At 42.3% G+C, this 27454-nt stretch overlaps 2 protein-coding genes and 1 long non-coding RNA gene across 4 annotated transcripts in view; 2 read left to right on the top strand and 1 right to left on the bottom strand.

Moving 5' to 3' along the window:
• Positions 1-27454, top strand: part of LOC105924405 — a 749458-nt gene that overhangs the window by 715282 nt on the left and 6722 nt on the right. The window contains exons 1-2 of one of the 2 annotated variants that reach the window (XM_036146711.1): positions 26463-26583; positions 26667-26854. The exons of the other annotated variant lie outside the window; for it this stretch is intronic. Of the exons in view, the coding sequence (XP_036002604.1) occupies positions 26464-26583; positions 26667-26854 (308 nt within the window). The 5' untranslated portion in view covers position 26463. Of the gene's footprint in view, positions 1-26462; positions 26584-26666; positions 26855-27454 lie in introns of those variants that run through there. 2 annotated transcript variants of the gene reach the window in all.
• On the bottom strand, positions 1169-16635 carry LOC105924892. Its single transcript, XM_036146709.1, has 11 exons — positions 16501-16635; positions 16230-16417; positions 15338-15478; positions 14594-14732; positions 11057-11234; positions 10629-10764; positions 9862-9999; positions 2446-2504; positions 2155-2358; positions 1951-2027; positions 1169-1449 (listed from the first exon to the last, which is right to left on the bottom strand). The coding sequence occupies exons 1-11, from the start codon at positions 16618-16620 to the stop codon at positions 1354-1356; spliced, it is 1476 nt and encodes a 491-aa protein (XP_036002602.1). The 5' UTR covers positions 16621-16635; the 3' UTR covers positions 1169-1353.
• On the top strand, positions 3206-3887 carry LOC118565760. The gene is made up of 2 exons (XR_004932584.1): positions 3206-3732; positions 3805-3887. It is a non-coding gene; the product is annotated as an uncharacterized LOC118565760 (long non-coding RNA).

The raw sequence follows: 27454 nt of genomic DNA, 5'->3' as shown, positions 1-27454 counted from the left end.
GACTGGGTTTAGAGAAGACAGAGCAGAGACACAAAAAAGCACAGAAGCTTTTTAAGCCTAGTCTTAAAAGTAGACAGGGTGTCTGCCTCACGGACCAAAACTGGGAGTTGATTCCAAAGGAGAGGAGCCTGATAGCTAAAGGATCTGCCTCCCATTCTACTTTTAGAGACTCTAGGAACCACCAGCAGACCTGCAGTCTGAGAGCGAAGTGCTCTGTTAGGAACATTAGTGTAGATTAGATTCAACTTTATTGTCATTACACAGGTACAGGTACAAGGCAACAAAATGCAGTTTAGGTCTAACCAGAAGTGCAATAGCAGCAAGTGCAGGATAAACAATGTTTCCATAAGTACAGGACATGGGTTTTAACTGAATAAATATAGAGATGGATACTATTATAAACAGAATTTTACTGATTGATTTGTCCTATGAGTATAATATATAGATAACTAGTGTTGTGAACTAAATTTACAGCTGGATATGTACCGAATATAATATACAGGTGGATATTACTGTGAATAGAGTTTTACAGATATGTAGAATAGCATAATATACAGATGATTGTTATTATAACAGAGTTTGCATGTACTCTGAATATATGTACAGATGGCTGTTACTATAGGCAGAATTGTGAGCATGATATACAGGTGGCTATTACTATAAGATGAATAAATAAAGTTTGGACAGAAGCTATTTAAATTAAAGTGCAGTGGAAGGTAATTGCATATTACAGTTAAAGTACGGTATTGCAAATGTATATGTAAACAATTGTGAATAAACAGTCAGCAGTGGAAATCAATATTGAGTCATAGTAGTGCAAGATGCCTGTAAACAGTTGTTACAATAGTAACAGTCAGGAGTGCATGCTCTGATAACATACAGGGTAATCAGAGCTCTGATATTTGATGGAGCTTGATTATTAAGGGCTTTAAATGTGAGAAGGAGAATTTTCAATTATCTTCTTTATTTTATTTAAAATTGGAGACATTTGATCCCTCTTATTGATTTTCATTAGAACTCTTGCTGCAGTATTTGGGATCAGCTGAAGACTTTGAACTGCATTTTGTGGACTTCCTGATAGTAAAGAATTACAATAGTACAGTGCTGAACTAACAAACAAATTGAAATTAAATCAACCACAAAAGAAATTAAAAATTAAGATAAAATGTACAGTTTCATCCACTGATGATTTATTTAGAAAATATACAAGTTGACTGATAACAGCATAATTTTGCAATTAAACTGCAAAAAGAATTTTAAAAATATACCAAAAAAACAAACAAACAAACAGGTATACATGACTTCTGGAGATACATTTCCCTGTTTAGATCAGTTCTTCTTAATGTTGCTGCTCTAGGGACTCGCTGTTGTAACGACCACTTGATTGTTGCTCAGGAGGCGGACACTTATGTCTGATGGCAGCCCTTCATCAACCAGTTTGTTTTTAATCTAAGGGAGAAAAGACATAACGGTAACGTTCTATCACTGATTCTTTTCAAATGAAAAAATGAATTAATTATGCCAGCTGGGTTGGCAACAAGATCCAAAGATACTAAAAAGGTTTAGAGGAGGAAGATCAGGAATCACCAACCTTTTTGAAACTGAAAGCTACTTAATTGGAGTTGTGTCATGTGAAGGGCTAACAGTACTGAATTTTGAACTAGAAGAGTCAGAGTTCACCTTAATTTTGTGTAAAATAAATAAATTTCCTATGCTTCATAATAGATAGTGTCATTTTTAAATCTATATAAATGCAAGTGTGATTAAACAAGAAGAGTACCGGAATAAAGTAAAGTTTTAAAAGTGGTGGTGGATTGTGTTTTTTAGAACAGGCTCATGGGCGCAATGTTGGTGACCCCTTCTCTAGATGTTTTACAAGAAAATCAGTTAAACCTGTTACGCCGAAACTGAGTCCTTATCCTTTCTTTCAAAGTCAAGAAGGTTACCTACCAGATTAATGATGGTATTAGAATCACTGTCCAGTGAAAGTGTGGTAGAGACCTTTATGTTCAGAGCAATAACATACTCTAGAAACAGAGAGAATCAATGTTATGATCTGGGCCAGAATACTTCCAATCACAGCTCAACTACAGTAAAAAAAAATACAGTGTATTTATGACAGACTCTGCAAACCTCTACTTCTGTCCTACTTACCCGGTCCAGGAGCAGATGTTGGAGCCAATGTTCTGTCTGTTGCATTTAGGATTGCAAAGGTTGGCAATAATGTTGCATTGACAGCTGGGGTCATGGTGGTGGGTCTGGATGTGACATTTAGGGCCGGTGATATAGTGGAATTTATTAATGCTGTTGTAGACGGTACAGTTGGAGGCACAACTATAGGTGGTTGTGTGATTGGGGCTGTGGACAGATCCAGAGAAACCTCAGCAATGCAGAAAACCACTGATGGACTTTAAAACATAAGCAGCGATAGAGAACTTCACTCACTGTTTCCAACCGTCACAATAACACACCGCAGGTCAGAGTGATACAAAGTGCCGAAGACACTGCGGAAGAAAATACAACAGAAGCTTTATTGTTATTAGATTGTTGTAAAAAAATTTAAGTCTAATTGTGATTTGCAGAAACGAAGTAGGTTTATTTAAAATATAGTAGACATGGTAAACAACTAAAATATCCCTTCTATTGTATTCACAGTGACAGCTGCAATGGTCAGAAGCTGCTGTCATAAAATTTGGTAATATTTTATATTTATTAAGACGAAACACAGACCCCCTTCTTTAAAACGGACTGGTACCACATTTATTGCATCAGTTGGTTTTAAGTAGCATGTCAGTTGAATTATAATGATTTCTATAATGTCTACAAAGTGGAAAGTCTTTAAATGTAAAGACGACTGTTCTTGTAAATGTGGAGATGCATCTATAATTCTGCTGATTTTCAGCTTCAATGGCACAGACCAGGGGCCCGTTCTTCGTAGGTTGCTTAAAACATCCAAGATCAAATGAGACATCCAAGATGATTTCATCGTGCTAACCATGATCCGGCTAATTGGGTTCTTTGAACACACCTGTTGTTTATGATTAGTATGGCTGGATTGAGTTATTTGAGACAACTGCGCGTTCATGCGTCACTTCAAAAGGGGAAATGTGTCGATAGCAGAAACAATGATCAGCAACACTGCTATTGGCTGTTCAGCATGGCCAAAGAACGTGCGCAGTTTTTCTCCCAAGCAGATAACTGTAACGTTTCTGGCACTGGGGCTGCTAATTGCAATCAACGCACCTGCGCTGCCTCCACCTCTACCGGCTTATAAGCCCTGCGCCTCGCAGCCTCCAGTGCCAGAACGTCTCGAGCCAACCGGTGAGAACTTCCAGCAATTATTATCAAACTGCCTGCCTGTCTGTTGCCCGACCTGTCTTTGCCTTCATCTCTGAGCCAGCCTAGCCCTCTCCTGGATTCTGTCTGCCCGCCTGAGCCCTGCTGTGTCAGCCTCTGGACCCCGGATTGCCCTCCTGTGTTTTTGACCCCGCTAGCCCGTGAGTACTGGAACCTGCCTGTCCCTTAATCAATCTGTGCTCTCTGGAAACTGGATCTTGGAACTGGACTCGGACCCTTCTTTGGATTTCCCCTTGGATTTGTCGCCTGGACGTATTGGCCTTCCCCGTGACCGAACTCAGACTGCCCCTGGACGACGCCCCCCGGATTTCCCTGTCGCTCGGCTTCCGACACGCTTTGGAGCAAGGACTCCTAAAGAAGTCATCTCCCCATCAGGTTAGTGACCAAACCTTCAGCTCATCCTCTCTATCGCCTCCACTGGTCACTAACCCGTCTCTATCCCCCCAGGAGTTGTCGGCCCGTAAGCACGAGCAGCACGTCCCGAAAGCCTCCGCTTCCCTGTTTTTTCAATAAAATCGGCTCAAGAGCCACTGACCTGTCTCGGGTTGTCTTTGGGTCCGCCCTTATTCGTCACAGCACGTTCTGGCCAAATGGCCAGAACGTGCTTCACCCGATGGTCAGTGGCGCGCGTGCTTCACCCGATGGTCAGTGGCGCGCGGGAGTGGAGAAGTCTATTTCCCAGTTAGAAGCCGGCGTCTCTGAGATTCTTACGCACCTCCGCGGCCAACCCACTTCCCCGACTCCACTTCCGCAAACAGCTCCCCCGGCTCCTGCGTCACGTCCGGTGACCTCATCGCTGCCAGAGCCGCGTCTCACTCCGCCTGAGCTCTTTAGTGGCAATCCTGAACAGTGCCGGGCATTTCTCACACAGTGTGAGATACAATTCGAGCTACAGCCATCCTCCTTCCCAACCGACCGTTCTAAGGTCGCGTATGTTATCTCTTTGTTGGCGGGAAAGGCCCGACTTTGGGGAACTTCCGAGTGGCAGAATGACTCCTCAATTTGCCACTCGTACTATGACTTCTCCAGAGAATTAACAAGAGTGTTCAGTCCCCTGCTGCCCTGCCGTGAGTCCTCTAGGGGGCTCTTGTCTCTGAGACAGGGGGAGAGATCAGTGTCCGATTACATTATTGATTTCCATTTGCTAGCTGCTGAGAGCTTATGGAATGAGTATGCGCTCATGGATGTTTTTATCCATGGTTTAAATGATAGGATCAAGGATGAGTTAGCCACCCGGGAATATCCCAAATCCCTCAAGCAACTTGAGGAACTTACTACCCGGGTGGATCTCCGCCTCCTGGAGCGACGAAGAGAGCGCCGCTCAACCTCCTCTCCCCGTCCTCGTTTTTCAGCTGTTCCCTCCGTTCCCCCTCCAGTTTCTCAGAGGTTGCCCGACCCGGAACCTATGCAGCTAGGAAAGGCTGGTCTGTCTAAGGAGGAGCACCAGCGCAGGCAGCAACAGGGTCTCTGCCTCTATTGTGGAGGAGCTGGTCATCGCGTTCGGTCTTGCCCGTTAAAAGACCAAGCTCAGTAGGTGAGGGGAGGTCTCTACTGAGCTACACCAAGCTCGCTGTCTCCCCAGACCGGTTATTCCCTGCCACTCTAACCACTTCTACTGAATCCCACAGACTCTCCGTCTTCATCGACTCAGGGGCGGACACAGAGTTCATGGATGAAGGGCTGGCCAAAAGACTGAACATCCGACTCCACCCTGGCTCTTCTACCCGTAGTGTTCTTGCCCTGGATGGTCATGAGTTAAATATTTCTCGTCTTGTTTCTGAGCCAGTGGAGCTAATATTGGGAGGAAATCACAGAGAGAGGCTGACTTTTATGATTATAGACTCCCCACAGGTTCCAGTGATTTTGGGTGCCACTTGGCTCCGGAGACACAACCCCCAGGTTGATTGGCGGCGGGTCGAAGTGATGGGGTGGGCCCCGTCCTGCTCTGAATCGTGTCTGTTCTCCGCCCAGCATCCCCCTTCATCTGAGGGTAAGGCAGACGATTATTATCCTGATCTGTCCAAGGTTCCGTCTGAATACCATGATTTAAGGGAGGTTTTTAATAAATCTAAGGCCACGAGTCTCCCTCCTCATCGCCCGTTTGACTGTGCGATCGACCTGCTGTCTGGGACCACCCCACCCAGAGGTCGCCTCTATTCATTGTCCCCTCCTGAGTCCCAAGCCATGCAGGACTACATTAATGAGTCCTTAAGAGCAGGCATTATTCGCCCCTCTTCCTCACCTGCAGGGGCAGGCTTCTTCTTTGTGGGGAAGAAAGATGGCTCGCTCCGCCCGTGCATAGACTATAGGGGCCTAAACGACATCTCTGTAAAGAACCGTTACCCCATCCCCCTCATGAACACGGCGTTTGACCAGGTCCAGGAGGCCAAGATTTTCACCAAGCTGGATCTGAGAAATGCCTACCATCTGGTTCGAATAAGGGAGGGCGATGAGTGGAAGACCGCTTTTAACACCCCCACTGGTCATTATGAATACTTGGTAATGCCTTTCGGTCTCACCAACGCTCCGGCTGTCTTCCAAAACTTAGTCAACGAGGTCCTTAGAGACATGATAGGACGTTTTGTGTTTGTCTACCTAGACGACATTCTCGTGTACTCTAAGAACCTCACCCTCCATAAGCAACATGTCCGCTCCGTTCTGCTCCGTCTGTTACAAAACCAACTCTATGTCAAGGCAGAGAAGTGTGAGTTTCACACAACCTCCACTTCCTTCCTGGGTTTCATTATAACCCCCGGTCGGGTGTCCATGGACCCGACCAAAGTCCGCGCAGTCAACGAATGGCCCGCTCCAAATGACAGAAAGCAGCTCCAGAGGTTTTTGGGGTTTGCCAATTTCTATAGACGGTTCATCCGTAACTTCAGCCAGGTTGCGGCCCCGCTCCATGCTCTTACATCAAGCAAGATTAAGTTTGCATGGAATGAAGAGGCAGATAGTGCTTTTAAACTTCTCAAGGAGCTGTTTACCTCTGCCCCGATCCTAGTTTCCCCCGACCCGGAGAGACAATTCATTGTGGAGGTGGATGCTTCTAGCTCAGGGGTCGGGGCTGTTCTCAGCCAGAAGGCCTTGGATGGTCTCATTCACCCATGTGCTTTCTTCTCTAGAAAGTTATCCCCTGCAGAGCGCAATTATGACGTGGGAAATCGGGAACTCTTGGCGGTGAAGTTGGCACTTGAGGAATGGAGACACTGGCTGGAGGGCGCCAAACTCCCCTTCCTGGTTTGGACGGACCACAAGAACCTGGAGTACCTCAAGACCGCCAAGAGGCTAAACCCTAGACAAGCCAGGTGGGCCCTGTTCTTCGATCGCTTTAACTTTTCCCTCTCCTACAGACCAGGATCTAAGAACACTAAGCCAGATGCCCTCTCCAGAGTGTTCGAGGTGGAGGAGGAGAGTCGTGACCAGCCATCGGAGTATATCCTTCCTGAATCCGTAAGGTGCGCTATCACCCGGCTTGGTCTGGAGAAGGAGGTCAGGGCTGCTCTGGAGACCACACACGCCCCCGAAGCCTGCCCTAAAGACAGACTCTTTGTCCCTGACCCCCTCAGGCAGAAGGTTCTGGATTTCTGCCACGCTTCTCGCCTTTACTGCCACCCTGGCTTCACCAAATCCCTCCTTCTGGTCCGTTCCCAGTTTTGGTGGCCCACCTTGGCCAAGGACGTCAAGGCGTATGTCGCTGCCTGCTCCCTCTGCAACCAGGCAAAGGTTTCTAGGCGGCCTCCCTCTGGTCTGCTTCACCCGCTGCCTGTTCCCTCTCGGCCCTGGTCCTGCCTCTCTATGGACTTTGTCTCTGGTCTACCACCTTCCGAGGGCAACTCAGTAATCCTCACCATCGTAGACCGGTTCTCAAAAATGGTCCATCTAGTTCCTTTGCCCAAGCTCCCCTCCGCCAAGGAGATGGGGATAATCTTGGCAAAGGAGGTTTTCAGGCTACATGGCCTGCCCACTGACATAGTGTCAGACAGGGGCCCCCAGTTTGTGGCCCGCTACTGGCGGGAGTTTTGTGCCATGTTGGGCATTTCTGTTAGTCTGTCCTCTGGTTTCCATCCCCAAACAGATGGCCAGACGGAGAGGGTTAACCAAGAGGTCGAGACTAAGCTCCGCCTCTTTTGCCAGTCCGACCCTTCCAAGTGGTCCCAGAACCTTCCCTGGGTTGAGCATGCCATCAATGCTACCCCTTCCAACTCCACTGGTCTGTCCCCTTTTTATGTGGTTTATGGTTACCAGCCACCCGTGTTCTCCATTGAGCAGGTGGAGTCCAGGGTTCCGTCTGCCCGTCTGTCAGCCCTCAGGTGTCAGCGGGCCTGGAGAAGAGCTAGAAGAGCAATTCTCACCTCCACCCAGAAACAGGCCCGGGCTGCCAATCGCCATCGAGTCCCAGCACCCAACTACCGGGTGGGAGATAGAGTGTGGCTCTCCACAAGGAACCTGCCGCTCAAGGTTGAGAACAAGAAACTGGCACCTCGGTTTATTGGGCCGTTCTCGATCTCCAACGTGGTGAACCCGGTGGCGGTTCGTCTCCACTTGCCCTCATCGATGAAGGTCCACCCCACGTTCCATGTCTCTCAGGTTAAACCTGTCAAGACCTCGAACCTTGCTCCTGCCGCCACATCCCCACCGCCTACCCGGTTTGTGGATGGCTCCCCAGCCTACACTGTTAAGCGCATCCTGAGGTCTCGAAAGAGGGGCAGGGGTACCCAGTACCTAATTGACTGGGAGGGCTATGGGCCAGAGGAGCGTCAGTGGGTCCCATCCCGATTCATCCTGGACAAGTCCCTCATTAGGGATTTCCACAGAGCCCACCCGGACCAGCCTAGGGCGTCTGGAATCCGCCCTTGAGGGGGGGGCTCTGTAACGTTTCTGGCACTGGGGCTGCTAATTGCAATCAACGCACCTGCGCTGCCTCCACCTCTACCGGCTTATAAGCCCTGCGCCTCGCAGCCTCCAGTGCCAGAACGTCTCGAGCCAACCGGTGAGAACTTCCAGCAATTATTATCAAACTGCCTGCCTGTCTGTTGCCCGACCTGTCTTTGCCTTCATCTCTGAGCCAGCCTAGCCCTCTCCTGGATTCTGTCTGCCCGCCTGAGCCCTGCTGTGTCAGCCTCTGGACCCCGGATTGCCCTCCTGTGTTTTTGACCCCGCTAGCCCGTGAGTACTGGAACCTGCCTGTCCCTTAATCAATCTGTGCTCTCTGGAAACTGGATCTTGGAACTGGACTCGGACCCTTCTTTGGATTTCCCCTTGGATTTGTCGCCTGGACGTATTGGCCTTCCCCGTGACCGAACTCAGACTGCCCCTGGACGACGCCCCCCGGATTTCCCTGTCGCTCGGCTTCCGACACGCTTTGGAGCAAGGACTCCTAAAGAAGTCATCTCCCCATCAGGTTAGTGACCAAACCTTCAGCTCATCCTCTCTATCGCCTCCACTGGTCACTAACCCGTCTCTATCCCCCCAGGAGTTGTCGGCCCGTAAGCACGAGCAGCACGTCCCGAAAGCCTCCGCTTCCCTGTTTTTTCAATAAAATCGGCTCAAGAGCCACTGACCTGTCTCGGGTTGTCTTTGGGTCCGCCCTTATTCGTCACAATAACTCACTTGTCAGGCGGGACAAACATCAAGATCGGGTGCAATACATGATGGGTGGCTGGCGAGGGTGGCAGACAACGCACACCAAACAAAAGACTCTAATGACCCAGGAGATGGACGGGCAGGTTGTGTATCTGTTTTTTACTTGAAATTCTCAAAGGAGTATGAGCCCCTATGCGCTTTACACCAGTGACTCAAACTCACAAAGTTGCTCAGTTCTGAGCCTCCAGAATTAACAAGACTCCTGGATTGTTGTTGAAATGTATTCGCAAAAACTAAGCAAAGCCGGCTTTGATTTAAACTTGTTGTAGTTGAGCCATGAGTCAGAGCATTAAAAATATGCACTTGTTGCTCCGGTAATATACACGAGAGCTTACATCCTCTGTCTCTTGTGGAATATGCTATGTTTGAAAATATTTCCAATGCAACGTGTAGGAAATCTCAGCTTCAAGATACAGATCTACTGCACATTCTCTAAAGAATGTGCACAGTAACTGACTGGTGTACACAGTTAGTGAAGGTAACTCTGCTAGTGGTTAAGATTAGGTGCTTAGCACAGAGTCTAATCTTTAGTCTTTTTTCTAAATGAGTAAAACACGGTTTTACTCCAACTGGTGTCTCAAACCGATGCTGTGACATCACCTCTGTTGGAATATAAATAATTAGAATCCGCTAAAGCATAAAATTAGGGAACGAAAGAAAGACAGAAAATATTTCTAAACTTGTTACTGTAGTTCCTACAGAGAAGTAGACATCTGGTTAAAACTGATATCTGTTTACAAACCCAGTGATCAGACAGCAGCTGCAAAACTCGAAATTAGTACATATCTGATGTAAAATAATTAGAATAAAATATTTGATATTTTAAGATAGTGTAATGATAGTCAGAAAAAAACCAATGACCTTGACTGGACGACAAAACAAACGGGGTGGCTCTGTCCTTCCTCACTTGCAGACGGCGTCCACGTCAGAGAGAAGTTACCTGATCCTGATGAGTCATTGACCATATTGTGAGGCCCACTGTACAGGAGGCCGGTGATGCTTTTAACAAACACAACAAACAGATTTGTTAGGAGAAGTTTTTTTCTTCAGGTCATTTTCTGAATGTTAAGCTTACTGCAGAATAAGCTGACATTCCTTCATGCTGGTTTTATCATAGTTCGGTGATAGGGAAGGGAGTGTCGCATGTTTCTTTTGGGTTTTTGCTAACTTTCCTGCATCTATGTTGGAGCTAAGTGATGTAACAGATAAGACTAAATTCCTGCCTGTGAGTAAAACCTGTCAAACAGGACAGTTTGGCATCTACAGCTAGCTTTGTCATTCCCGTAAACTACAGGCTGAATATTTTGGGGAAAAAGGCAATACAGGTCAAACCGGTTTCTTCATCGATGCCTTTAGTACATAATCAACATTTCTGAAGTCAGTGTAAAAGTAGAATTAAACCACAGTTTGCATATCTTATACATGACATGGTGCTGTTAAAGCTAGAGGAGGTAAGCATAGTGCAAAGAAGAAAATGTAAAATTCCTGATTACTGTTGAAAAAAATGTATACCAATAGAAGCCTCCTTATATAACAACCAGGTTTATTTTGTTGCAAAATACACCAATAAAAGTATGATCTTAATATTAAACTATGTTAATTAGTGAACCTAACAAAATGTCACTTACTTAGCGGCCTCCGCTCTGATGGTGATTTCCAGAGCCTGACCAGCAGGAGTGTAGAGCTGAGCTCTGTTGCTGGGAGTTGGAGACAGGAATCTGGGCAAGTAGAGACCTTCTGTGCAGGATGGTACCGTAGGACCCACTGAAGAATTGAAGGACAGTAAAAAAACTGAATGCGTGAGAAACATTAGACCCTTTTTCTCCATCAGGAAATTAAAATGTGAATTTGGAAGATTAATTCTAGGAACTTTTGCTTTCAAATCTTTGCTTTAGGTTTTGCTTGTCTACGTTAATCAGGGTGTAAAGGTGCATTTGTCTGTACCAGATGATTATCTGAACAGTTGTTAAAGCATCGGACCAAAATTTTTATTGATTAGAAATAGTTGTTTTAAATCTGCGGCTTTAAAACAAGATGGTGTAAGTTGGGATCATACCTTTCAGAACGAACTGTAAAGGTATCTTGCTGATGGCATCACTGGTAGTTTTCACCTCCTGTGAACCATTAGTTTGAGTCAAAGTGATGTTCTGTGTGGGAAAGTCCTCCATCACCAACTGGACCGCGTATGGAAGCTCAGCACTGCTGTTGGTTGGGTTGAATGACAGAGAACAAGACTGCAAGACACAGAAACACGAGGAAAAGCCTAAATATTGTATGTTGAAAATTCTGGAAATGATACCAGGGTTTAAACATGTGCAATACTGTGCACTCATCCCTATGTTGTCCACTTTGGTAAAACTCTGACTACATACCCAAAACTTTTATACATACAATGTTAACATTTTTAATAATTTTTCAGATGGAAGCAGTGAAATTGGATTGCATATGAAAATGTTTGGAAAAAAAAAACTGCAGTTCAATGCGTGCAAAATCCAGGATGTTATTTTTATTCATTGTACAGCATTTATTATACAGCATGCATTTGACTACAATCTAAGTTTTTTTTAAAGTAAAAATATGTTCATGTGCACAGACATCTATATTTATGGTGGAGTTTTACAGTAAAATTATTACAATAGTCTTAAGATTGTTACCTTTGCATATCTATAAACTATTCTATTTTGCTATGTAAGCAACCTCTTTGAGACTGGAGTTCTCACGTTTTAGAGAAGAATGTAAAATGAATTAAAGTCAACAATAATATGTTGCCAGAAACCTTCAGGTTTTTCACCACATCTTTACCCAGTGCAAATCTAGATTTGATCAAAATAGCTAAACGCAGATAAAAAGCCTTTAACTGATCGTATTGCATATTTCAAGATATACAGGTTGTCACACACATAAGTAAACCCCTACCATTTTTTGTGAGTATTTTATATATGTTGAATATATAACATTTTGATACGGTGGGAAGTAGTGAGAGTACAGCTTCTCCCCTCAAAATAATTAAACACACAGTGATTAATGTCCTACCCATTGGCAAAAAAGTGAGTACACTCTTAATTGAATATATCCAAATTGTGCCTAGTTAGCTATTTTCCTTCCCTGGTGTCATATGACTCATTAGTGTTAGAAGGGGTGAATAGGGAGCAGGTGTGTTAAAATTTGGTGTTATCGCTCTCACACTCTCTCATACTAGGGTTGGGTAGGTTCAGTCGGTCATTGCTAAGGCCATACGTCGTAAACTGCATCAACATGGTATGCATGACTGTTGTTCCAGTAGTAAAAATAGTCTAAAGATAATGCAGAGAAAGCTAGCTGACAGTTTGTTGAAACTGCAAGCTAAGGACATGCAGTACTGGAACCATGTCCTGTGGTCTGATGAGACCAAGATAAACTCATTTTTTAGAACGAAGCCAAGTATTTATGGCCCATAGTGAAGCATGGTGGTAAAAGTCTCAAAGTTTGGGGCTGCATTTGGGGAGCTAATACTCATTGAGGGAACATTGAAGTACAACATGATCCCTTCACTTTGGAAACTGGGTCATAGGGCACTATTCTAACACGAAAACTACCCCAAACAAACCTTCAAGATGACTACTGCCTTGCTAAAGGGTCACTTGTGGAGTACCACAGGGTTCAGTCCTTGAACCAATTCTCTTTACTATATATATATATATATATATATATATATATATATATATATATATATATATATATATATGCTTCCAATTGGCAATATTATCAGACAGCATGGAATTAATTTCCACTCTTATGCTGATGACAGCTATATTTATCCATAAATCCTGATGAATCCAATCAATTACTTCGACTGCAGTCATGTCTTGATGATATCAAAAGCTGGATGATTTTAAATGTCCTGCATTTAAATTCTGACAAGGCAGAAGTTGTAATCTTTGGACCAGAGTCCTCAAAAATCAAATGTATTAATCTATCACTTAATCTGGATGGCATTAACTTGTCCTCTGATAATAAAGTAAATCTTGGTGTTATTTTTGAACAAGACATGTCATTTAAATCCCATATTAAACAGGTTTCCAGAGTTTCCTTTTTTTCACCTCCAGAAAATCATATTTCTCCAATTTTAGCTTCCCTTCATTGGCTTCCTGTTAAACTCCCAGTTTTGGTCCGTGAGGCAGACACCCCGTCTACTTTTAAGACTAACCTTAAAACTTTCCTTTTTGACAAAGCTTATAGTTAGAGTGGCTCATGTTACCCTGAGCTAACTCTATAGTTATGCTGCTATAGGCTTATGCTCCTGGAGGACATCAGGGTCTAATTTTCTCACTCTACTGAATTCTACTGTTCTCCAGTTTTGCATTGTATTACATTGAAATGACTGTCATCATTTCAGTTTTCAACTTTTTGCCCTCTCTCTTTTTTCTTCATAGTAGGTACACCTGTCTGGCGTTCTGATAACTGTGACATCATCCAGGGAAGACAGATCACCCGCTATTACCATCTAATGTAAAACAGATTACTGGATCAATGTTTGCTTCTGTGCTTTTTTGTCTCTCTTGTTGTGTCTCTGCTCTGTCTTCTGTAACCCCAGTCGGTCGAGGCAGATGACCGTTCATACTGAGCCCGGTTCTGCTGGAGGTTTTCCTTCCCGTTAATGGGGAGTTTTTCTTTCCGCTGTCGCTTCATACTTGCTCAGTATGAGGGATTGCTGCAAAGCCATGGACAATGCAGACGACTCTCCCTGTGGCTCTACGGTTCTTCAGGAGTGAATGCTGCTTGTCGGGACTTTGATGCAATTAACTGGTTTCCTTATATAGGAAATTTTTGACCAATCTGTATAATATGACTCAATCGGTATAATATGATTGAATTTGGCTTTGTAAAGTGCCTTGAGATGAAATGTTTCATGAATTGGCGCTATATAAAGAAAATTGAATTGAATTAAATTGAATTAAATAGACTGAGGGTAAAATATTTTGGACTGGTTAAGCATCTCTCTAAACCTAAATCCTATTGAACGTCGTTGGGGCATCCTCAAACAAAGGTGGGGCAGGAAAAGGTATCTTTTTAAGATCCACTATGTCAGTCATACCGTTATAAAGAAGATGAGGACTCCAGTGGCAATCTGTGAAGCTTTAGGGAACTCAGTGCCTGACAGACTTAAGGCAACGCTGGAAAAAGAATGGTGACCACGCAAAATATTTGGATATTTTTACTTAGGGCTGTTCTTGGACAGCCTTGGACAGCCTGGGTCTAAACTGCTTTGGTTGAAAGCAGTTTAGACATTGATGGCTACTTGTTGAGTTATTTTGAGAGGACAGCAAATCTACACTGTAATACAAGCTGCATACTGACTACTTGTCCTTGTATCAAAAGGTCATATCTTCAGTGTTGTCCCATGAAAAGATATGAAAATACATTTACAAAAATATCAGTGCTGTACTACTTCTTGTGGGATACTGTGTCTTAATTTTATTTTTAAGATGGACATACTTTAAACTACAAAAATTTTTGTAAATAGGATCATCTCAGATGTTTAATGGATGTTAAAAGTTTCACAAAATTCACTCCAACTCTCTGTATCAGCTACACGTGTGACCTTGTTACTTACGGATGAGAGGCTGAGGACAGACGGGGGTGTGCATGGGTTACACTCTGAATCTGATGTGTTTCCATATCTGCATTTAACTTCGTCTCCATCCGGGTCGAAGGCCAATAAATTTATGGTTTTGGGACAATTTGAAGGTATTCTGGGAGAGAAAAAAACATCCATATCAATATCAGACACATACATTTAACTGTGGCTCAGTGGGTAGCTGTGGCTTTGCAATCAGAAAGTTCTCAGTGTAACTCTGGCTTTCTACCACTACATGTCAATATGCCTCTGGTCCAGAGGCTCTTGGCCAGGCTCTTAACCCCAGGTTATCAACTGATCAAAGCTTCAGAAAGATTATAATCTCATCTCTGACACTATATTGAAATTTTGCGGGAACCAAGCCAGAGTCTAAACTCAAGGATCTGTAAAGGGGCCTAAAGATTAGGGTGGTGGTAAAGAGCCCTTCCAAGCTCAGTGGTGCTCTTTGTAGAAGATAAACAGCGATTGATGTCGTGCAAAAATGTTGCTAGCAATTATAAAAAAACATTTGATTGGTGTGATGCCAATAAAGGCTTTTTCATTGATGCTTGAGAAGAATATCGATCATTTTCAACATGCTATGCTAGGTCAAATGTAAGCATAAGGTGAAAATGTTACCCTTGTAGACTGTTGTGTTAACTTTAGAGATATCTGTCTTCTTATGCACATTCATAAGCATTTCCTGAGTTTAATGAAGTACTGATCAGCCATGTATCCTACCTCAGAGCAGGGAGGATGGTGGTCTGTGGGGATGTGTTGGGTTTTCCATTGTCGGACCGGTTTCTCAATTCAACGTCGGTCACAGCTCTCCAGCTTACAATCCCATTTTGTATGTTGGATATCCAGTCTCCACCAGCCAACCTGCAATGGGTGTTATTGGGAAAGATTAAGATGTGAAACAGTGAGTGATAAATACAGCACAAAAACAACTGTGCTGTCCTGTTGGATATCCATACTGATATGGAATGGATAATATGTCAGGAACAAAAGGAGGATGTTTGGAGGATCATTTAATGAAAATCAAAACTATCAACAAACAGACGGCTTAATCCAAAGTAACTGAGGCAGGAGGGTGGTCCAGTTTACTAAAATGTCATTGCAGCAACTCCAGATGGTCCTCAGTAGTTTGTTCAGCCCCACGTCCTTGTATGAATGCCTGACAATGTTGTGGCATGCTCCTTATGAGAAGACGGATAGTGTCCAGGGGAATCTTCTCCCGGCTCCAGGGCAGGACATTGCTGAGTTCTTGGACAGCCTGGGTTTAGGTCAGGGGAGCATGGAGGTCAGTCAGTGGTATCAATTACTCCATCCTCCAAGAACTACTCTTGTCATGTTACCATGGACCAGGAGGAACCCAGGGCTCACTGCACCAGGGAATATCTCACAATGGATCCAAGGATTTCATCTTGATAACTAATGACAGTTTATTGCATCCTGCTACCAGCAGAGACACTGATCCTGGTCAAATGCTAAAACACTGAAAATATGTCAAAAATGAAAAGAGAAAACACATCTGTGGACTCTCGCGGTCCCTTTAGTGAACCTGTTTCTTCAGCTTTGGTCACCTGTCGGTTACAGTTTAAAGCTTATGTAATTAGTGTAGAGGACTCACACAGTCTCAAATCCAGTGTTGTTGGGGAGCAGACGAGTTATTGCTCCTTCCCTCTGACACCATTCACCGCTTACTTCGTCAACAACAGATAATGCAAGGGTCTGGGTCTGCGTTCCACAGTTTCCACCACACTGCCATGTATCAGAATGTGTGCACGAGACAAAATTCAGCTTGTAGCGAAGGATCACCTGTGGATTTAAAGGGAGGAGATTCTAATTACAGTCAAATACTTAAAGCCAGACACAACCATTCTCAAAGAATCTTATCTTACTGAGACCGAGCCGTCCGCATGAGTCTCCTCTGGATAGTAAGTCATCATGGTGCCAAGAAAATGAGTGGCCTGTGAACCTCTGACCATCAGCAGCAGCAGCGGAACCAAGGAGAGCAGCATGGTGAAGCAGTCAGAGTCTCTTCACAAACACTGCGAGAAAACAGAGACGAGGAACATTTATACTCTTCCTCCTCCTCCTTCCTTCCTCCATCCTGCCATCATCTCTTCTTTCATTTACTGACTCACGAAGGAATGTTGTTAAACATGTGGTTTAACACAAAGGAACAAGAAAGTCACCTGGTATGAGGATGTTTCTTTTAACTGTGAGATAAAGATCAGAGCTATTTAAGGAAAACTCACTAGGCAGAGGAACAGACGTAAAGGATTTTTCTGCATTAAGTAAACGACATGGATTGTTGAACACATACAAGCATTACCTCTGACTTAAAAACAGAACAAAACACTGAAATGAAGAATAAAGAATCATGTTTTTGGAAATGGTTTTTGTCTCATTTTGTTCTACTCCACAAGTTTAATTGGTCTCATTGTGTTTAAACACAGGGAAGACAGAGGAGGAGACTGCAGGTAGCATTGTGCCTAAAGATATTGTTTAAATATTAGATATTGTTTGACACGTCTTTCTGAGATTCATTTCTTTTTGCATGGATGATTTTGTTAATCATCCGTTTGTGCGGGTTTTCTTTTCTTTTCAGGAAAAGCATGTCCCCCCAGTAATTAGATCACAGTCTCGTGATCATCCACTAGGGGTGGTACCAATACTCAGGATGCGGACACTTGCATCCTGAGTATTGGTACCTGGGGATAAACTTCTCAACTTTTACAGTCTGCGCAGATTATGAAGAGTTGAAGCTCACTGCTTTTGTTTCAGGACTGAAAAACCTGAGGATCATTTACTTATCAACTGGGCCTGCTGAGGGATTAATGGCTACAGGTCTTGTTGAACCAACTAAAACATATCAAACTCACAATGTGTCATGACCCAACACTCAGAGTAAAAGAGGTTTGCCTTAATAACAGTTGTTTACAGTTTCCTATGGAGTTGGGTCGAATGATTTCTATGTTGCTGGTCTAGAATATATTTTTTGTCTATTCCCAGCAAAACAACAAGAGCTCTCTTTAAAAATCCTTATAGTATTTAATCAAGTGAAACACATGGGTGTAATGTATAGAGAGCATTTTCATTGAAAATGAAATACATAAATAAGTACTGTTATTAATAAATTCAATCAAATAAATTATTATCTCCATGAAATAAACAAAATAAGTATTTAAAAATACATGTATATCTTAAATTATCATTTATTTATTTATTTACTTAAATATGTATTCATGTATTTTTGATTTAGGATTATTTATGATAAATGATTTATTGCCAGATTTATTTATTTTTATTTCCTTCAAGATTTTCTTTTCAAGATTTATTTATTTAAACATGTATCTATTTATTTCATACAGGAATTTTATTTTGTGACACTTTTATTCAAAGCTACTCTATATCTGTTCAAATAAATAAATAAATAGGGTAATTATTACAAAGACGAATAAATAAAGAAGCTAATTAAAAGAGATATATACATTTATGTCTCACTGTATAATTTAATTTCTACCTACATTTATTTGTTTTTTGTATTTTTGGTGACAATTAATTGTATGCTTATTTATTTATTGAGCATTTATTTATTTCTGTATTTATTTTTAAATATGGTAGACTTGGTCCTCCATACTAAGCGACTCTTAATAAATTCTTGAACTCAAAGAGAAGTTGTTACTCTTTTACTTTATATGTGTGCAGAGTTTGCTGTTAAAAGATCACCAGTGCTCAAATCATTCCTTTGAACTGTCAGCTATTTGGGCTGAAATACACCGGACAATGACTTAGACTTAGACTTGGACAACTTTATTTGTCATTCGGTATGCACAGAGTGCGTACAGAACAAAATTTTGTTTCATACAGCTTTTGTAAATCGCAGTAGAAGTTAAATTACAGTTTTAGGTGCGGCAGAGATTTAGAAGTAAACAGTAGATTTTAAATATACAGTATACAAACAATTGAAATGAAGCAAGAAAGAGACATTATTTATGTACAGATTGGATTGTGCAAGGGCATTTGTGCATAAATGCATTTATTTGTGCAATTTTAGACTAGGAGTCCGATAGCATTTGTAATGCTATATGAGCTGCAATGATGCAAAAATGTGCAAAAAATGCAAATGCTGTGCAGAGTTTGTGGGTGGTAGTTTAGCAGTTCAACAGCAGTTTAACAGTCTGATGGCAGCAGGGAAAAAGCTTTTGCAGAACCTGGTGGACCTGCAGTGGATGCTGCGGAACCTCTTCCCAGAGGGCAGCAGGGAGAACAGTCCATGGTGGGGGTGTGAGGGGTCCCTGATGATGTTACGAGCTCGGGACACACAGCGCTGAGATAAAATGTCTTTTATGGAGGGAAGAGGAGCCCCGATGATCCATTCTGCTGTCCTCACCACTCTCCTCACGTTCTTCCAGTCGGAGGCAGTGCAGCCTCCACACCACAGAGAGACAGCTGGTCAGAATGCTCTCTATGGTGCTTCTGTAGAAGGTCGTGAGGATGGGCGGGGGCAGGCGGGCTCTTCTCATCCTCCGCAGAAAGTACAGTCGCTTCTGTGCCCTCTTCACCAGTGACATGGTTCACAGTCCAGGTGAGGTTGTCCGTGATGTGCACCCCCAGGAACTTGGTGCTGCTGACCACCTCCACAGCTGAGTTGTTGATGAGCAGTGGAACGTGGTGAGGCCGGTTCTTCCTGAAGTCGACGATGATCTCCTTCGTCTTCTCCACGTTCAGGATCAGGCTGTTGTCTCTGCACCAGCCCACCAGCTGCTCCACCTCCTCTCTGTAGTCCTGATCGTTATCGTCTCTGATCATCAGGCCCACCACCGTTGTGTCGTCTGCAAACTTCACGATGTGATTGGTGGTGAACCTGGGGACGCAGTCGTTTGTCATCAGGGTGAACAGCAGGGGGCTCAGGACGCAGCCCTGAGGGGAGCCCGTGCTGAGGGTGATGAAATCAAAGGTGTTCTGTCCGACCCGGACCGACTGGGGTCTGTTGGTGAGGAAGTCTAGCAGCCAGTTTCGAAGGGGTGTGCTGAAGCCCAGATGTTCCAGTTTTCCCACCAGATGCTGTGGGATGATGGTGTTGAACGCTGAACTGAAGTCCAGGAACAGCATCCGCACGTGCGTGTTTTTCTCCTCCAGGTGTGCCAGGCGCAGGTGAAGAGCGGAGGAGATGGCGTCCTCAATGGAGCGGTTCCGTCGGTAGGCAAGCTGGAACGGAACCAATGCCTAACAGACAGAGAGTTATTTATTATACATTAAATAACTTAAAGACATTTATAATTGCATGACATATGTATTTCAGGGACTTTTATTTTTTTAAGTCTGTTTTTATTTCAGACATTTTTTCATGCTGTAATTCAGGTTCTTATATTCAAATGATTAAATTTTTATTTTTTTCAATTCAGTTTTATTTATATAGCGCCAAATCATGAAACATGTCATCTCAAGGCACTTTACAAAATCAAGTTCAATCATATTATACAGATTGGGTCAGATTATACAGATTGGTCAAAAATGTCCTATATAAAGAAACCAGTTGATTGCATCAAAGTCCCGACAAGCAGCATTCACGCCTGGAGAAGCGTAGAGCCACAGGGAGAGTCGTCTGCTTTGTACATGGCTTTGCTGCAATCCCTCATACTGAGCAAGCATGAAGCGACAGTGGGAAGAAAAACTCCCCATTAACGGGAAGGAAAACCTCCGGCACAACCGGGCTCAGTATGAACGGTCATCTGCCTCGACCGACTGGGGTTACAGAAGACAGAGCAGAGACACAACAAGAGAGACAAAAAAGCACAAAAACACACATTGATCCAGTAATCTGTTCTACATTAGATGGTAGTAGCGGGTGAGCCGTCTTCTCTGGATGATGTCACAGTTAACAGAACATCAGACCAGGTGTACCTACTATGAAGGAAAAAAGAGAGAGAGCAAAAAGTTAAAAGCTGAAATGACGACAGTAATTTCAATGTAATACAATGCAAAACTGGAAAACAGTAGAAATCAGTAGAGTGAGAAAATTAGACCCTGATGTCCTCCAGTAGCCTATGCCTATCACAGCACAACTATAGAGATAGCTCAGGGTAACATGAGCCACTCTAACTATAAGCTTTGTCAAAAAGGAAAGTTTTAAGATTAGTCTTAAAAATAGATAGGGTGTCTGCCTCACGGACCAAAACTGGGAGTTGGTTCCACAGGAGAGGAGCCTGATAGCTAAAGGATCTGCCTCCCATTCTACTTTTACTCTAGGAACCACCAGCAGACCTGCAGTCTGAGAGCGAAGTGCTCTGTTAGGAACATACGGGGTAATCAGAACTCTGATATATGATGGAGCTTGATTATTAAGGGCTTTATACATTAGAATGAGAATTTTAAATTCTATTCTTGATTTAACAGGAAGCCAATGAAGGGAAGCTAAAATTGGAGAAATATGATCCCTCTTGTTGATTTTCATCAGAACTCTTGCCGCAGCATTTTGTATCAGCTGAAGACTTCGAACTGCATTTTGTGGACTTCCTGATAGTAAGTACTGAAGAGAAATCTAGGATTATTCTTATTCTCCTCAATTAATGATGAAAAATATGCTGCTCTAACTCTGCGAAGGGTCTTGTTATACAACAATAGACTGTCCCTCCAGATTAGGTAGGATTCCTCTTGGTGTGTAGAGCGCCATTTTCTCTCCAATTTCCTAACATTGTGCTTCAAGGAACGCAGCTCTGAATTAAACCAAGGAGCCAGCTTCCTGTGAATAATCACCTTCTTTTTCAAGGGAGCTACATTGTCTAATGCAGAACGCAATGACGAAGTCATACTGTTTACAAAGACGTCTATTTGTGAATTGGAAGAAACAACATTGCTGCTATCTGCAGGGTATTTCTGCAATACGGAGGATATTAAAAAGGGGACAGACTCTTTAAGTTTTGATACAGCATTATCCGATAAAGATCTACTATAATGGAACCCTCTTTTGGGGGTGGAGAACTCAGTTAGATTAAACACAAATGTTATTAAAAAATGATCAGATAGGACTGGGTTGTGAGAGAATACTGTTAATTCTTCACAATCAATGCCATATGTCAGAACAAGGTCTCAAGTATGGAGCCGAGAGCACGTCGGTTTATGCACATTTTGAGCAAAACCAATTGAATCTAGGATAGTTTTAAAGGCTACACTAAGGTTATCACATTCAGTGTCAACGTGGACGTTAAAATCACCCACTTTAATAACCTTATCAGTATTTAACACCAAATCAGATAAGAAATCTGACAACTCATCCAAAAACTGAGTGTAAGGGCCTGGTGGACGATACAAAACAACAAACAGAAGAGGTTTTATTACTTTGCAGCTTGGATGAGGGAAACTGAGGGTTAAATGTTCAAAAGAACTGTAGTTATTAGTTGGCCTGGGACTAATTAATAAATCAGACTGAAAGATGGTTGCCACTCCTCTTCCCACAGATCTGGGAATGTGGAAATTTGAATAATTGGAGGGAGTTGACTCATTTATACTAACATAGTCCTCTTGTAGCCAGGTTTCTGTGAGACAAAATAAATCAATCTGTTTATCAGAAATCAATTCGTTAACTAACAAAGTCTTTGGAGGGAGAGACCTTATATTTAATAGACCACATTTAATTGTTTTATTTTTAGGTTCAAGGTGAACCGTATTGATTTTTAGTAGGTTTTTATGATTTGTTCCTGTTAGATAAGTTTTTGATCTGTTAAGTTTTGGCCGTGGGAAAGACACCGTCTCAATAGGATAATGGATGGGTAACAGTACAGAAGCTGCAGAGAGGTGTGTTAAACTACGGCTCTGCTTCCTGGTCTGGACCCTGGGTTGTCAGCATTTAGGAGAACTAATAAATCCGTCCAGATTTCTAGAAAGAAGAGCAGCACCATCCAAAGTAGGATGGATGCCGTCTCTCCGGATCAGACCAGGTTTTCCCCAGAAAGTTCTCCAGTTATCAATGTAGCCCACGTCGTTTTCTGGACACCTCCTAGACAACCAGCGGTTGAATGATGACATGCGGCTAAACATGTCATCACTGGTCAGATCAGGCAGGGGACCAGAGAAAATTACGGAGTCCGACATTGCTTTAGCAAACTCACACACCGAAGCAACACCAACTTTAGTGACCTCCGATCGGCGTGACCGATCGAAGGTCACTAAATGAGGGGTAAGAATTTTTTTTCTGTGGGACCTGGCAACTCTGTCTAGTCAGGGCTTCAACTCAAGAGGTTGAAGGCCTTTTAAAATCAATCGAAACCATGTATATGATAACATGTCTTCAATCATTGTTTTTTAATGATTTATTTGTGATTCCTTAGGTGTACACACTCTTCAACACACATCTTTACCCCAGCACCACCAGAGCAGCCATTTATGTATTTAATATTGAATGAAACGACCTATCCATAAGGTACACCATTTTTAAAACCTATTTAAATATGACATGGATTTTTAAAGAAAGTTCTTCTTGTTTTGTTGGTAATAGACATTTTCTAGACCAACACAATAGTAAATATTTGACCTCAATCCTTAGGAGACTGTACACCTTTCGATTATTAAGGCAAAGCTCTTTTACTTTGAGTCGTTAAAATATTACGTTTACTTTATTGCAGACCAGGTAAAGAAATCACAATGAAATAATTGCTGATTTTAGCCCATGGTGCAGAAAGTTTGGGCATCACTGGCCAATATGGTTTTCCTTATTAGAACCTACCCCATCACCATAATGTGTGGCAAGACATCAAGTGAGTTTGATATGTTTTAGTTGGTTCAACAAAACCTCAGCAACCTCAAACTCCCTCAGCAGGTCCACTTAAGTATGCAATCCTCAGGTTTTTCAGTCCTAAAATAAAATCTGTTGAAACCAGTGAGCTTAAATTCTCTTCAAAGACAGTGAAAACTGTTAAAGTTGTGTAGTTTATCTCCCGGTGCCGTTACTTAGGATGCAAACATGTGCATACTGAGTTCTGGGTACCACAGACAACCACTGATCCTTATTGGATGATAATGAGACTGCAATCTAATTAATGTGGGGGGGAAAATGCTTCTTGTGACATTTAATGCTGCCTGCATGAGCGGTTCTAGACGGGGGCCAACAGGGGCCAGTGCCCCAGTCTTCACTCTTGTACTGAAGACATCATACTGAATACATTTCTTATAATGATTATGGGCTCCAGATATGATATGCATTTGAGAAACTGTAACTGATGGACCAATAATATTTTTTTAGCTTTCCAATTTTACATGAACAATGATTTAAGATTTAAGCTGTTGCACTTTTAGTTTCAGCCATATTGAGATAGGATCAGTTTTCACTTGGTAGATCAGGGGTCTGCAACCTGCAGCTCCAGAGCCACAACTCTGGAGCTGCAGGTTAACATTAATTGAACTCTTTGGCTCAATTAATATTTAGCGACAAAATATTGGACTGTCTTTTAGTTTGTCTGTTTTCTTTTCTTTTCTTTTGTTTCATTCTTTTGTTCTGTGCCCCAGTGGGAAAACCCTTGCCCCACCCTGCCCTCTGGTGAATTTGATCTAGAAACGCCTGTCAACTCCTTTCCACCATTGCTTTGCATATTTAAGTCAATAAAAAAAAATACATTGTTAAAATCAGGGACAAAACATATGTGGTTAAAGAAGCTTTTCAACGTTTTTTTATTGTCCAAAGGAAGTTTTTCCTTAACCACATTAGAAAGAAGAAGTAGGTTTGTTTCTAAAACAATGATGAATACAATCATCCATGCAGAAAGAAATGCACCTCAGAATGACTTGTGTCAAAATAGGTTGGCTTAGCAAACAGCTCATTTTAAGCAGTGTCATTACAAACCTCCCTACAGCTGCCCGCTCTGCCTTCCCTGAATCTAAATCAGGGGTGTCAAACATACCCCTGTGAAAGTCAACAGGTTTGACTTTCACAAGTGGAGCAGTACTGCTTTTGCCATAGTGCTCCGCTTGTGAATAGTTTGATTATGATTCATGCGAGTAATATCTCAAATGATATGGACACTATAATGGGAAAGTAGGAGAGGAAAGGAAGAACAAGAAGAAAAAAGAAAAGGTGAAAGAAAGAGGAGATAAAAGGAAGAGAATGATAAAACAATTATTGAAAAAAACATGTACTTCGCTTAATTGAAAATATGCAGTTCCTATATTGTCCACGAGGGGCGCTGTGTTTTAATTAGCAGATTAAGCTTCAGGTGTGGAAAAATTTTAATCATTTCTTAATTTTTATCTGTTTGATGTATTTTATCATGTAGGACAGTGTTTTTAAGTACCAAAAAATGTGAATAAATGTTTTTCAACATTGTATAATCACTGTGATCAGTTCTTATGCATAATGCACAAGTAAATGTTTAACTGAGTAAAAGTGTTGTTGAAATTGCACATACTTTTCTTAAAAACGCTGAGGTTATTCATAATATATTGTGTAAAAGTGAAATGAATTTAATATAAAAATCAACAATAAGTCCACTTTTATTAGTTCTATTTAATCTTGCAATGAGTTTACTCGTGTGGCCCTCTTGAGATCAGATAAAGCTGAATGCGGCCCCTCAACCAAAATGAGTTTGACAGCCCTGATCTAAATAGAATGACACCTGCACTGTAAAAAAAAAATAAAAAAATAAAAAATCCTTTATGTTGGGCTGAAAAAAGATTTTGAAAAGTTGAAAAACTAAGTGCAACATATAGGGACAATAGTTGAAGTCAACAAAAAAAGCCAAGGTAGTTGTAATGTTTACCATTGTTAATTTGTCAGTGCTCATACCCTTAGGTTTTAGGTCATTTCAACTGCACAAAGTTCTGCTAACTTTTGTGCTTTTTGTTATGAAATGCGGGAACCCCAACTTTTGGAGTTGTCTTTTGAGTAAGAGGCTGATTGTTCTTTTAATCTTCAATTTTAACAATAAGAATTGCTACTAAAGAGATGTTGCAAAACAACATTTTGTTGTACTTTCTGTGTAATGACATTAAAGGTTCCAATTTATTTCTAATTTAAGTGTAAAGCTATTACATCTCATACTTGAGTCACTAGAGGTCAGGGTTTATAACTGTTAGATAGCCTAGTAGTTAGAGCGCAGGATGTTTGCTTTATGGAGAGGCTGTGAAGGTTGTTGGTTCAAAACACAGTCTGTGCTGTCCCTGACAAAATAGGGCAGGGCTATAATACAGATGACAATTTTCTCCAGTCAGAATAAGAGCTGAATAAAAATAATGTTGTTTTTTTTTAAGTAAGAAATGTGATTGTAATGTACAAGAGTCATAGTTTCTACTTTCAAATAAAAAAAACTAGTTACAAAAACATAAAATTCAAAGTTTGACAAACTCAAACGCAAAACGGATGGTTGAGTTGAAGTACTAAACTCTATTCTATTCCAAGTTTGTTGCCTCTAAATATTGAGTTCTGCCAACATTTATTTTTTTACAGGGTGTAGATCAGAGGAATTTTAGTTAAAACAGATCTCCAAATACATGACGGGCATTCTTCATTGCAGTCGTTTTTTTTTTAAGTCAGAGGTAATGCTTGTACGTTTTTAAAAATACTTGATGCAGTTTACTTGAGGGAGAAAGATCCTTTACATGTGTGTCATAAATGGTGTCCTTTGGTTTCTCCTGCACAGGGATCTAATGGGATCTTTATCTCACAGACCTATCCTCATACCAGGGGACTTTATGGTGCATCTTTTTTTTCATTTTTTTGTGATAGACCACATGTTTGACAACATTCCACCACGAATCAGTAAATCTCTGATGAGATGATATGTGATGGAGTCAGGGGAGGCTGAGTATAAATGTTCCTCGTCTCTGTTTTCTCGCAGTGTTTGTGAAGAGACTCTGACTGCTTCACCATGCTGCTCTCCTTGGTGCCTCTGCTGCTGCTGGTGGTCAGAGGTTCACGAGCCACTCATTTTCTTGGCACCATGATGACCTACTATCCAGAGGAGACTCATGCGGACGGCTCTGTCTCAGTAAGATAAGATTCTTTGAGAATGGTTGTGTCTGGCTTTAAGTATTTCATTGTACTTCAAATCTCCTCCCTTTAAATCCACAGGTGATCCTTCGCTACAAGCTGAATTTTGTCTCGTGCAATGATTCTGATACATGGCAGTGTGGTGGAAACTGTGGAACGCAGACCCAGACCCTTGCATTATCTGTTGTTGACGAAGTAAGCGGTGAATGGTGTCAGAGAGAAGGAGCAATAACTCATCTGCTCCCCAACAACACTGGATTTCAGACTGTGTGAGTCCTCCACACCAATTATTCAAGGTTTAAAATGTAACTGACAGGTGATCAGGCCTAGAAATTCACCTTCAGAATGTCATCCAGTCAGCTGGATATGCATATATAAATGTACACTGCTTAAAAAAAATTAAAGGAACACTTTAATTGCTGTCTAAATGAAATTAACAACAGGTTTACCAAAGAAGCAGCGATGAGACCACCTCAAAAACAGGAATGGTTTTTTTGCAGATGGAGGCCTCAGACATTTTCCTATCTTGTGCTTTTTTGACTGCATTTCAGTAGTTTTGCCTCAGTGTCACTACTGGTAGCACGGGGCAATACCTGGACCTGATGGAGGTTTCACAGGCAGTGCAAATCCATCAAGTTCAAACATGCTATTGCCAAAAGGTTTGCTGTGACCGTCTCAAGATCATGGAGGAGGTACCAGGAGATAGACAGTTACTCTCAGGGCCCTTAACCCATGAGCAGGACCAGTGTCTGGAGCTTTGTGCCAGGAGGAACAGGATGAGTACTGCCAGAGCCCTACAGAGTGACCTCCGGTGGGCTGCTGGCATGAATGTCTCTGACCAAACCATTAGAAACGTCATGATGAGGGCC

The sequence above is a fragment of the Fundulus heteroclitus genome, chromosome 14 (genome assembly GCF_011125445.2).
Source record: "Fundulus heteroclitus isolate FHET01 chromosome 14, MU-UCD_Fhet_4.1, whole genome shotgun sequence".
In the NCBI taxonomy this organism is placed as follows: domain Eukaryota; kingdom Metazoa; phylum Chordata; class Actinopteri; order Cyprinodontiformes; family Fundulidae; genus Fundulus; species Fundulus heteroclitus.
The sequence above is the reverse complement of the archived record's forward strand: the minus strand, read 5'-3'. Positions and strand labels throughout refer to the sequence as shown.

Excerpts from the sequence above, each read along its gene's own strand:
- LOC105924892 (XM_036146709.1), bottom strand. The coding sequence starts at position 16,620 with ATGCTGCTCTCCTTGGTTCCGCTGCTGCTGCTGATGGTCAGAGGTTCA. Across the intron at positions 10,000-10,628 it reads ATCAGAGCGGAGGCCGCTAA|CATCACCGGCCTCCTGTACA; the intron begins GTAAGTGACATT and ends GTTTGTTAAAAG. Across the intron at positions 2,359-2,445 it reads TATTGTGACGGTTGGAAACA|CCCCAATCACACAACCACCT; the intron begins GTGAGTGAAGTT and ends ATCTGTCCACAG.